This window comes from Populus euphratica, unplaced genomic scaffold (assembly GCF_000495115.2).
Source record: "Populus euphratica unplaced genomic scaffold, PopEup_1.0 scaffold1170.1, whole genome shotgun sequence".
NCBI lineage: Eukaryota > Viridiplantae > Streptophyta > Magnoliopsida > Malpighiales > Salicaceae > Populus > Populus euphratica.
In genome coordinates this window covers 51,435-63,454 of record NW_011501025.1, presented here as the reverse complement: position 1 = coordinate 63,454, position 12,020 = coordinate 51,435, and the positions used below count along the sequence as shown (strand labels likewise).

Genomic DNA, 12,020 nt, shown 5'->3' with positions numbered 1-12,020 from the left:
GTACGACTACATATATATTGATGGATGGCTTGGAAGGCCATATTTTTTTTGGATCTATAGAGGCTGCCATGATCATCACATGCATGGTCCCTCTACAATCTTTCTTCGTTCTAGCTCTAGATTTTTTGTCTATATGGGTAAATAATGATAGTGTTACTACAAGTTTTGACCATGTATAATGGAAGTCTTTAATTTTCCAGACCCTATTTTTTTGTTCTCTCCTTTTTATGCTCTCTCTCACACTCCCATTAGGAGTCATATCACCAAGAGCCACAACCCTCATGCATAGCCACTCTTCAGCATCATCATATGAATCCAAGAAATTAAAAGCTTCCCATAGCATTATGGTAAGAGAAACTTAATGGCAGGTTTGACTTATATGTGTCCAAGGGAATTGCACACTGTAACTCCATTATCTTCCTTTTCATCTTTGCCAGGACTTGTCACATAAGGATCCTTTCCACCATGCCCATTTTGGAGTACATTTCCCACTTTTATCTATTCCTTCTTAAATACCTATCTCCCCTAGATATTTATCACAGTGATTTTTCCATCATCCCTAGCTGATTGAGACAAACGCATGCATGTCAATGGTGGTCAGATGGGCAGCATCAAGAAGAGCGACATCTCCCATCAAAATGGCCTTTTCCACTATCCTGTGGGTGGGGGAGCGAGTGGTACCAAATTCAAAATTAAAGTTAAATTGTTTCCATGATCATTCCTAGCTAATACTATAATTTTGTACCTCCGAGCCTTTTTCTCGAAGTAAATGATTGTGACTTAAGAACAAATTCTTAATAATGATCGACTCCTCATGACAAATTAATGCAATTGTACATAATTCTGTGATTTGGAAATGGCAGAAGCAAGATTAGTTTGTGGGAAGGAATGACAGTTGCTTGTTGCTTGTTGCTTTCATGCATTCTTGATGCTGATGGCACACTGCCAAGTGAAAAAAAATGCAGTCATTGACATTCTGATTGGCCAATGGAGGGTTATGCTGGGTTTTGAATTGTGCGAAAGAAATAATACTTTTTCATTCCAGCCACAATTTCAACTGTGGCATAGACCTAACAGCATAATATCCTTCATTCTTGTTCTTTAATCTAGATGGTCATGAATGCAAAGAAAACATTGTGACAATTTTTAGTGGAATATCAAGATTAATTAAAGAATGAGAGACTATTTTATAGCTTTAATGAAGTCCTTAAACAGAGATAGAAAACAATTTTATGCCCTCCTTCCTTTTACCTGACCCTTTAAACAAGTTTATTCCCTTCTTTTTTAGCCTTACCCCCACCACTCCCTCCCTCGTCCTTTTACCTCTCTTTCGAAACAAAATAGATGTAAAAAGAAAAGGCGCACTGTGTATCAAACAGCATAATGCAGGGCAGAGCAAGTAGTTCAGGACTTCATTTGGCATCAACACAAGACTTGTTAAACAGGATAAAAGGAATCTGGATAAGTTCAAATGAAGTGTAACAGAGGTCACCTGATTCCCTCCATACGACGTTAACCATGTCCTGAATGATCTAAAGCATCTTGCAAAATTAAAGAAATGACATGAACTGCATGCAGATCATACGAGTGCAAAGGTTAAACCAATTTACAGGTATACACCAGATCTTAAAAAACTTCAGAAGACATCAAAGGGAAAGTTTCAAGGTCCAAAACTGTAGAAAAATGAGTCTAGTCTGGCGTTCTAACAGGCACAATTAATACAAGACACCTACATGCAGAATCAACGCAATTTAGGAGAAATATCTACATCCTTCGCTGGCAAGCAATACTGTGCAAAAAATGATATCAAAGCATAGCTTTTGTATTCTCTGATCGTTAACATATCACTAAAGGTAAAAAATAAGCTTTGAAGATTCTCGATTTTTCCCCTTCAATTCTATCTTCGATGGCAAATATTCCCTCTCAGCCTCTCTTTTCGGCTGTTAGCTCAAAGAGAAAAGGCTGCTACTGTCGACCTACAGGCTACAAGTGTGTTCATTCAGTCAAGCTGTTTGCAGCTTCTCTTTCTTCCTTTCGAATCTCCATGTTCATTTCACTTATGAAAATAGCAAATTTACAGGCACACATGATGGATACATGTCAACAGTAACTGGATTCAATGATGAAGGTTGGGAGTGTGGACTGTGTCAAGAGAAATATGAAACAGCCACGAATCCTAACTTTAATGCACGTACCTCGTATTCATGGAAAACTTCATACTGTCCTGGCACCGACATGCAAAAACATAGATATTTGATATTCCTGGACTACATCAACCATGTTTTGGAATGAGATGGTAAATGAATGCCACTTCACCTCATGTACATAACGTCCAAATTGATGCAAACCATACAATGCACAACCTAGTTTTAAAAACACGTTTTGGAAGAATAAGATGATCGAGGTAATAAAGGTGGCTTCATGGACATATAAAGGCAATAATACAAGTGGCTAAAGATTCGTTTAATGTTTACTATTAGTAAATTCTCTCTTTGGAAGATTTGGATCTACAAAGTATTCTTCTACAAAGACACAAGAAAATTATATATATAAAAAATAAGAACAAACAAAAAGGATATATATATATATATATTAGAACACACATTCATGAGGGAAAAAAAAGTTAACCATTATACCATAAATCCAACTTTATATGAGAAAACAGAGTTTCTCATTGATCACTGCTATTTATCTTGATCCCTATGAGTTGCTCAATCGGTTGGCGGCATATTGGACACTTATTTGATTGAAGCCTCAATTCGTTTGCACACTTGCCACACATGCACTGAAAAGACACAACACACATGACTTGAGAACAAAGGAATAGAGGTTTAAATAAAAAGGAAAGGGAAACAGAGATTTGAACTTGTAACAACATGCAGAGTACAGAAATGTTTCCTCAAGGAATTCAGACACTAGAAAGAAGTAAGAATATTACCTCTTGAGAAAACCTTCTTGAAAAAACTCCATGCAAATCAATTGCTGAATATTAACAATAGAGAAAAAACTTTTCTAGTCTAGATTTCCACATAGACTACTGTTAATACTAAGCCGAACTTATCTCTGTAAATGGAAAATGACTGCTCAAGTGAAAGGGAGAGAGGGACCTTGAGATATATCCACTAAATAAACTCGAGAGATCAGATAACTTGCACTCATGTGCCTGGAAGCAAACAGTCAATTTAAGATGTGTATTTCAAGCATAAGACATTCAACCTTCCTAATATCACCCTTAATAGTGTGTGGAATCATTATGCGTGAATGCATGAATGCAAGAGCACTACATAGTGCTTTTCACTTATGATTAATAGCCATGTCTTAAAATAGTGAACAGGATAAAGGGCAGACTCTCACCATATGTCGGCAAGGTAACACGGCAGTATCCTTAGGTTCAGCCATGCAAATCACACAATCCTTCCCTGGGTCACTGTCATCAAAGCCTTCAGCTGCCGAGCTTCCTATTCCATATATCTCATGGAGCTCATATCGAACTCCAGCAACCCATAGAATCTGCCTTATTACTCTGACATGGAAATTGTCACCATTTTTTCTCTCAAGAACAGCCTGAGTAATCTGCATGTGGCGAAATGTGTTTGGCACAGAATCATCATTTTCATTTGTTAAGTTAACTGGCAAGTATGTTTCAGCAGCTATTACAAGAGGAAAAACATCTTCTTCAGGTGATGATTTTGAGAGATCATCCAACTCAAAGAAGCCTAAATCAATGCCTGTTCCTGGAGGCTGATGAAATTTCTGGCCAAGACCTTTCTGGAAGGAGATTTTCACAGGTAAATGGGCTTCAGGAAATGCAGGAACGAACCTACCATCCTGCTCTTCCTTGGCAAAGTAGAAAATCGTAATGCTGTTATTAAAAACAAAACAAAACAAGCGGTATTAGATTTAAGAAAAAAATCCTTGCAAGGTCTCGTGTGTGTGATTAGAAAACTCAGAGAATCAAGCTGGCACACAGCTTTTTGTTAATTGCTGGTGTTTCTAGTGTTCTGAAGGGATCCAGTGCTTTGTTTCTCATTTGAAATAACCCCAATGAGATTCTCATGTTGTAACATTTGGACTTTCTTTTTAAACATGCAGAGTTTGAAGTTGCTACTTTAGAAGTGCAAACTTCTCACCTAATTCCATAATTCAGAGTGAAGCTATTGAGATTTTAATAGAACAAAATTCACTTCAGAAAGTTAACATTGCAGCAGTAATACATCAGTATTGTCCACATATAAATGCTTTCCTAGAAAAGATCTGGGAAAATCAAAATAAATATAGCTCACATTTTCACTTATTAGAATACGTGAATGTCTTCCTAGAATAAACGTGTGCCTGTGCTTACATCCGAGGTCAACTAGATTGAGACAGAACATTATAATTAAGGTCTATGACAGGCTCAAGCCTAAGTGGTACGATTATGATCTCTAACTCTTCTGTCCTAGGTTGCCTATATACCTAATTGCCATAGAATACATTTAAAATTACTGGAAAAAAATATCGCTATTGTCTATCATGCATGGAGAATAAACTACTAAAGAGAATCACCATATAGAAATTGCATACGGACAGAATGATAAGTTTCTTCTGGTCAGCACAACAATCCAGTCAAGCCCACCCGAAAAAGGAAGATACTCCTTTCAAAAGGTCAAAAATGAGAGGGGAGAGAGAAGAACAAAATCCAACTAATATCCAGCTAATTCACCAATCAATGTGTGAATATTTCCAGTCATCCTAAATATTACAACTGATACACAATGCAATTTCATTCATATTGACCTTGTGGATTTCATTCATATCGACCTTGCGGTAATCGTTTGGCATGAGTTAATTCTGATATCATAAAGCCAAGATGGTGAAACTTTTACTATATTAACTTTGCCAGTCTTTCTAAAATGAGAAAAAACTCTGTATTTAATACAGATCAAGCAAACCTTGATTACAAATGAAGTACATTACATTGTATTCAATACAACTGTAAACACAGAATGATGATGAAACCTAAGGCTAAACCAAAACATTTTCTACTGAGCTTATATAATGAAAAATCAAGGCATCATATGGAGCTTTTGAACAGTATTCGAGAAAAGTATACAGACCAAGAAAGCCTTGATTACAATTGTAGTACATTATGATGTATTTAATACAAACATAAACACAAAGAATGATGCTGAAACCAAAGGGTAAGTCAAGCAGTTTAGCTAGGCTAAACTATCTTTCCTCACTAATCACCTCTCAACAAGGACTATTCACCTAATTTTACTAATTTATATCTCAAAACATATGAAAAAAAGGGGCAGCTTTTGTAGCGTATAAGCAACCACAGTCCACGATCTCCAAGCATCTCTAGAGCTATATATTTGCAAGGAGAACATCATTAACAGGGGGAAAAAAAAAACTCAGGCGTTAGTATGTCAGTCTATGTTAATCCCTTCAAATTTCCCCGTTTGGCTCGTTCTTGCAAATTTGATTTCTGAAACCCTTCACCACTCTCATTTCCACCGTCAAAACCACCCTGGACAGTCAACAATTAAGAGATAAAATGCATGAGGTCTATCGTGTATATCAAGGCCTCCGTCAACGCACACTATCACTTGAGATATCCTCCTACGCCCCAATTGCCATCAAAATCACACTGTGAAAACTCATCAACATTTGCTCAACTCAATGTTTTCAACATAAAAAGGTCACCTGATAATCTAAATTGAGATCATTCCTTATCGGAGATGGTCACTTTTTTAAATCTTAGGCTCCCTAGGTCTATGTCTTACCTTTCCATCTATATAAAATAGACCTAAATAAGAGATCTACAACTCTAGATATAACCCAATTACCGAACAGTGTTCTGATTTTGACTTTTTTCAATTCATTCAGTCACTCAAAACACTAGAAAATCTCACCCTCAGATTTTACTACAGGGATTCATTATAGTCAATCACCAAACAAATCCTCCATGTTAATTGAGCAGCAGAAGCTAAACCCTCAATCAAGAATCATGTAACCAACAACCAACGTATCAGAAACCTCTACTTTAACAAAGCAAAATCAAGAATTCAACAATAAAACCAAGAATCTAACACTAGCAAATCAAACACTAACCTCCCATCAAATAATGCATCGAAAACGAAAGAAACCAAGTGATGATCAGGGTTTGAAACATCAATTTCAACCTTTAAAGTATCTTTATTAACATTGACATCATTTCTAACCCTCTTTGCGTTCTGATGATCCACAAAAGGAGCTGGCTCCGGCAGAATTGGTTGTGCAGTAGCAGCATTAATAGTTGAAGTAAAACCCACGTGAGGTCTGATTACCGGAGACCACCCACCAGTAGGCTGATGTTGACAGGTATAATAAAAAGGTTGGTGATTTGCATAGTTGCATGAGTGGTAATGGTGGGAATTGCAGTAGTGGTGAACTAGAGGTGGAATGTGGGTAGGATAGGGGTTGTTGGGTGGAGGATAAGATTGTAAGGGTGGTGGTTGGTGCATGGTGGTGTAGTGACTTTGATGTGGTGGTGGGGGAGGAGGAAGGAGAGAGATGGGTTCCGCGTGATGATGATAACAGCAAGGCGGTGGTGGTGGCGGTGGGTGATAAAAAGTGGTGGTTCTTCTTCTAGTATTGCTCCATGAAAGGCCCATTTTTTGGTGGGTGTTTTATTATTTTTTTGCAAATTGAAGGAAGAGAGGAGCGTCGAAAATTGGAAAGCAAAGATTCGAGTGTTGTTGAAGAAATGGGTGAAGACTGGAGTGTAGCTTAGAGAAACGAAACACACTTATACTTAAAAATTGTTTCATTTAATGGCCAAAATACTCTTTATAAACAAACTCAAACATCAGAAATTGACCTTCAAGAATCCATAGTTGAAAGGATGCGATGATCCAAGGATATCCAGACCATGCATGGTCCGGTCCTTATTTTCTTTTCATAAGTTCGGTTACAAACATTTGTTAAGAATAGAAACCCTGAGTTGAGGTTAGATAAATAATAAAAGCATACGCTCTAACACGCACTGTTTCGGAAAATAGAGTGGAACAGAAAGGACATGTCCTAAGCCCTTCGTGTTGCTTTGAAATAACAAGATTCACTCCAAAATTGTTCCAAATGCGGCAAATCGCATTGAAGACAATATTATATCATTCATTCTTCGGTAATTATAGGCTCACTTCAACAAATGCCGATCAACCACTTACACCCCAAACCTACATTTTTATTTGTTTTTTACTTTTTTTGTAAAAGATTTCTACTGTACAAATAAGCAGAATAACAAATAACGGGCACTAAATGGCAAACTAAAATAAGAGTATTGCCTTTAAATGCGGTAGGAAAAGAATTTACACAAATTAAGAATCTCATTGTTCATGGTTATCTTCAGACGGGTCGATCTTGATAATGAGAGGCTGGTTCAGATTAACAGAAGTATCTGCCACAATGGGCAATTGAGGTGATGCCAAAATGACATCTAGATCCTCGTTTTCAGCCAAAGCTTTATCCAAAGCAGACTTGGCGACTTTAGTAACACAGAACATAAGAACCACTGCAAAGAAAAGAAACAGAAGTGAAAATTGTAACCATAGGCAGAGTTCAGACAAGATATCAGGTCAAACAAAAGTAGTCATTAGACTTCAATTTGAGGTAATGTATGATACTAAAGCCCAATGCAACTCTCTAACATTCATAAATCTAAGAGCCAATTTTGAAAAGTAAAAAGAAAATTACTGGTCAGTTTCTAAGTTTCACTTGCATGATCACCATCTAATGGATAGCTTTGAAGAAGAGTTTCATATAAAAATTCTTGAGCACTTCCTTCTGCAATTTTGTTACTTTTTTTCTCCTTTTGTTTCACATGTCATTTTCTTTATCAGTTCATCATAGCACTGGGTTATATCCCACCCAACTATCACTTAATCGGTGAAAGACTCTGACATGGACACGGCCACACAACACATACATTGAGTTCATTTGGCTCCTTGACATATGTTGACAATCGCCAGCTACTTTATACTACCATTATTTCCCTATTGTCCTAAAACCTCAAAGCCTTGAACCACAGGGCTGTAGGATCCAACTTGATGAACAAATCCTATGTAGTTATAAGTGGCACCAAACAATGTTGACATTTTCAGTAAACAAGACTCAACAAAACATGGAAACATTCTCCGAGTTCACTTCTATTTAACTTATTTCATATATAATGAAAGCCGCCAACTCCCGTGAGTACCATCATCTCCTCATTGTTCTCAAATCTTGAACAAAATGGCAAAAATGATCAAAATTGGAAAGCGATCCTGAGTAATTATAATTGGCACTTCACAATTGGTGGTGACTTTTTCACTAAATAGGGCATTAATATTTTGTGACAATTATGATTAAAAAAATTATGGCCTCTCAAAACTCTCCAATTGGGCATTAAAAAAAATAAAAACAGCAAGGCAAAGAAAAATAAAGAAGCATGCTGGTGGATCATTGCAACTTACCAGATACAACAAGGCCCAATACAATAAGAACCTACATCCACAGTACAAGAGTCACAAATATATCAGACTACAGATGAACTGGGTGGTTAAAAACAGGGAAAGAAATAAACAATGGAGACCTATATATCAGAAAATGACTCAAAACCAAACTCAAGCATATAAGAAAAGGATAGGGTCCTTACCCAACGAGTAGTTGAAAACTCACTCCACCCATGAGTCACATCAGAAAGATCCTTGAGTGTCGTTCCAATGTACACTAAAGCAAGGGTTATTGGCTGTAAGAAATACCATGTTAGATACGGTGAAGTGATTCAAACCAGCACTACCTTCTCAATTATGTTCTTCCATGCATATCTCATGAGCTAACATAATTAGAAGGTCATAACTATTTTGGAAAAGAACTGAAAACAAAAGAAAACCTAGAATTTCACATTTTTTAAACATCAATTTAATTTCTCTCTTTGTTTTCTGGATATACACAGACAAACTAGCCAGCAACTGAAATGTTTGCTCCATAAACTAAAAATTGCTTAAGCTTAATGAAAGCACTAAGCATAACAACTGATCACACAAATCATCAAGTACCACCCATAATAATAACAAGTTAGTTGTTCTTCTATGGGGTGAGGACTCCCTCCCTTTGGTCAGTAATCCTCACACTAAAAAATTTTTAATCAGTGCACAACATGCCAGTAAAAATCATGTCAGAACATGTTTTAATGTTTATATCACATAGGGGCAATCAAAGTTGAGACCACATCACATCAACAACATGATTAAACAGGCCCATCAAGCACCAATGCTATCCTTCAATTGATCCACATGAAAATAAATCTCTTTTAAATACATATTTGGCATTTCATAAGGCTTTTGTATCTCGATAACGCATTAAAATCAATTCACCAAGTACAGTTGGATGAGTGAACATACCATCATTCCTATCCAGGAAGCCAGCATGTATTCCCCTATTGGAACAGGAGTGATGGACAGCAGGTAATTCAGCATGTTGAAAGGCAGTAAAGGAACAAGTCGAAGCAGCAGAACAATCTGCACAACCAAAAAGTAAGCCATGATAGAAATAATGGACAAGAGAGGAATAGCAAGGAACTTGCAAATATATGTAGCAACAAAACCACAGAAGTTTTGAGGATCAAATATGAAGTACACAAACCTTGAAGCCAGACTTCTGAATAGCAATTGCAACTGAACTAAACTTCGGGTAATCCTTCAACTTGGAGACAACGAAAGATCTACCAATCTGAAGGCACCAGAATAAGACATAAACTAAACACTCACTTGCAGTATCAAACATAGGAACTACAAAACCTCTAGCTAGTTAGAGAAAACCAAAAGGAAATGAAAATACATAAAAAAATGTATGTTTCCATTTTTTCCCAAGCCCTTAATAGCAAAGAACAAACGCAAGCTCAGGTGAGTGATTAAGCATATGTAACAAAAGGATGCACCTTTTCTCCTTCTATGCATATTATGCTGCTGGAACTAGGAAGTATATACCATTGCAAGAGTCTAATAACTTACTGTTCTTCCTAGAAGAAATGCTGCCCCAGCACCAACTGTGGCGCCAATAGAATCGGCAACAAAGCCCACGGGCAACCCAAAAAGATATCCACCACCAAGCTGAAATATGGAGACCAAGTTACAAGAGAAATAGAGCTTACACAGGATAAGTTTTCTTCCACAACTACTTGAATATATGCAAATGGAGAGAGATACAAATCAAATAACTGGGAGTGCATGATCTTGATAGCAGAAGTGAGAGAACAAACAAAGGGCGGATAAGCAAAATAGAAGCCAATTGGATGAAACAATAGGATGAAAGGATTGATTATTTAAATTATTAAGGAAAGATAACCAAGCAGGAAAAGGCACCAGAAATGGTATAAATCCTTACAGTAAGCACTGAAGCTGGAACAGCCAAGATTGTTAGAGGAATATATGCAATGGCCCTGCAAGTGGCAAAATAAAAGTGAGCTGCAAGGTCAATTGATTTCAATGTGCTGTGTGACTGGTGTGTCTGACTAATTTAAAGCAGCAACAACAAAAAAGGGTTTACAAACATAAATACACAAGTGATTGATTACAGTATGAGAAATCATAAGGCAGCAGGTTTCCCAATGAAAAGGAATTGGAACTAATTAAGGCCATACACAGCATGGAAGGGAAATCAAGAACAAAACAATTTAATATCAAGAAAATTAAAAATACAAGGAAAATGGTGCACAAAATTGACTTACAGTACGAGGGGACCCCAAGGCCCGAGATCCTGCTCAACCCATAACAAGAAATCCTTCAAAATCTGCAAGGAAAATCTCTCCGGTAAATACACAAATGCAAGTATAATCAATCATCATCAGCAAAATTTAACAAAACCGGTGAGATGATCACAGGCCAAAGACACTCAATGTGAGACTTGGGAAAAACACACAAAATATCCACTAGAGCACGACAAGGAATCTACTTGTTCAGAACAAAGTCCAGTTCCTGCAATCGAACCTCACCACATTTCCCCACATCAAAATAAACAGCCGAAATGAGTGGATCGCAGAGAGAATAAAGATCACATTACAGTTAAATACTAAGTAAGAACTACTCTGAATAAATGCCGAACCCTATCCATAACAACAGAACACATATTTATAAACCTCAGATAAAGCAACCATCTTTTGTCTCTGATCAGCCCGCAAAAAAACCAGTGCGTGTCCCATCAGTTCAAACATTGAACGAAGAATCAAATTCAGTTCAAAATCACATATGCCTACATAAAAATGAATCTGGGACACAATCACATTGCACAGAAACACACCCTATTAACCTCAATTTCCAAGAAATTCCACAAACAGACACGACAGGCCACAACATTCCCTAAAAGTAAAACCCCCCACAATTGCATCACCACTAAAAGAAACCAATACGCCATGTATCAAAGAAATCCCACAAATCAAAGCAAAAACAAAGAAACCCACATCAAAAGAGGCGCCATCGGACACAGAAAAGAAAAGAGAAAGCTTGAAGAGACAAAGGGGAGAAGAAAAATCGAAACCTTTTCAACAGGGAGAGTGAAGAAGGCAAAAACAGCAGCGGCAACAAGGAGAAGAAAGATGGTGATCCTAAGAAGAGAAGCCCATGAAAAAGAAGCCATAGAAGAGGAAAGCCTATGACGCCAAGGGCGACAGTCTTCGTCGTCGTCTTGGCAATCCGATACAGCTTGCTTCAAAGACAAGCGGGCTCTCAAGCCTCCAAGATTTGCCAGGTTTCTTGTCGTTTTGGAGAAAATGATAAAAGGATGGGGACCTGGGAAGGTGCTTTCTTTGTTTTATTTTACATAGGGATTTTATTTTTATATTATTATTAAGTTAAGCGATATCATCCTTACCACTATAATAATAATAATAATAATATTACATAAAATTAAAATTAAAAAGACGTAGTTTTTTTTATTATTCTTCTCATCTCCCATGTTGGTATAAAATAAAGAATATATTTTTTAAAAAAATATTTTAATCCCTTGATATTATTTTTTAAAAA

At 36.9% G+C, this 12,020-nt stretch overlaps 2 protein-coding genes across 2 annotated transcripts; both read right to left on the bottom strand.

The window, feature by feature from the left end:
- Positions 1–2,608: 2,608 nt before the first annotated feature.
- Positions 2,609–6,997, bottom strand: LOC105117071 (probable E3 ubiquitin-protein ligase LUL4). Its single transcript, XM_011014615.1, has 3 exons — positions 6,097–6,997; positions 3,355–3,862; positions 2,609–2,785 (listed from the first exon to the last, which is right to left on the bottom strand). Exons 1-3 carry the CDS (start codon positions 6,636–6,638, stop codon positions 2,672–2,674), a joined length of 1,164 nt encoding a protein of 387 aa, XP_011012917.1. The 5' UTR covers positions 6,639–6,997; the 3' UTR covers positions 2,609–2,671.
- Positions 6,998–7,120: 123 nt separating this feature from the next.
- On the bottom strand, positions 7,121–11,804 carry LOC105117072 (transmembrane protein 64-like). Its single transcript, XM_011014616.1, has 9 exons — positions 11,536–11,804; positions 10,730–10,791; positions 10,387–10,441; positions 10,014–10,112; positions 9,646–9,732; positions 9,405–9,521; positions 8,657–8,749; positions 8,475–8,505; positions 7,121–7,534 (listed from the first exon to the last, which is right to left on the bottom strand). The coding sequence occupies exons 1-9, from the start codon at positions 11,632–11,634 to the stop codon at positions 7,350–7,352; spliced, it is 828 nt and encodes a 275-aa protein (XP_011012918.1). The 5' UTR covers positions 11,635–11,804; the 3' UTR covers positions 7,121–7,349.
- Positions 11,805–12,020: the final 216 nt, after the last annotated feature.

What these genes read in the sequence shown, in the direction of transcription:
- LOC105117072 (XM_011014616.1), bottom strand. Translation starts at nt 11,634, where the DNA reads ATGGCTTCTTTTTCATGGGCTTCTCTTCTTAGGATCACCATCTTTCTT. An exon ending in CCTTGGGGTCCCCTCGTACT is followed by an intron (nt 10,442 to 10,729) that starts GTAAGTCAATTT and finishes TGCCACTTGCAG; the next exon opens with GGCCATTGCATATATTCCTC. An exon ending in CTTCCTGGATAGGAATGATG is followed by an intron (nt 8,750 to 9,404) that starts GTATGTTCACTC and finishes TATTTCTTACAG; the next exon opens with CCAATAACCCTTGCTTTAGT.
- LOC105117071 (XM_011014615.1), bottom strand. Translation starts at nt 6,638, where the DNA reads ATGGGCCTTTCATGGAGCAATACTAGAAGAAGAACCACCACTTTTTAT. An exon ending in GATGCATTATTTGATGGGAG is followed by an intron (nt 3,863 to 6,096) that starts GTTAGTGTTTGA and finishes TTTTAATAACAG; the next exon opens with CATTACGATTTTCTACTTTG. An exon ending in TGTTACCTTGCCGACATATG is followed by an intron (nt 2,786 to 3,354) that starts GTGAGAGTCTGC and finishes GTGTCTTTTCAG; the next exon opens with TGCATGTGTGGCAAGTGTGC.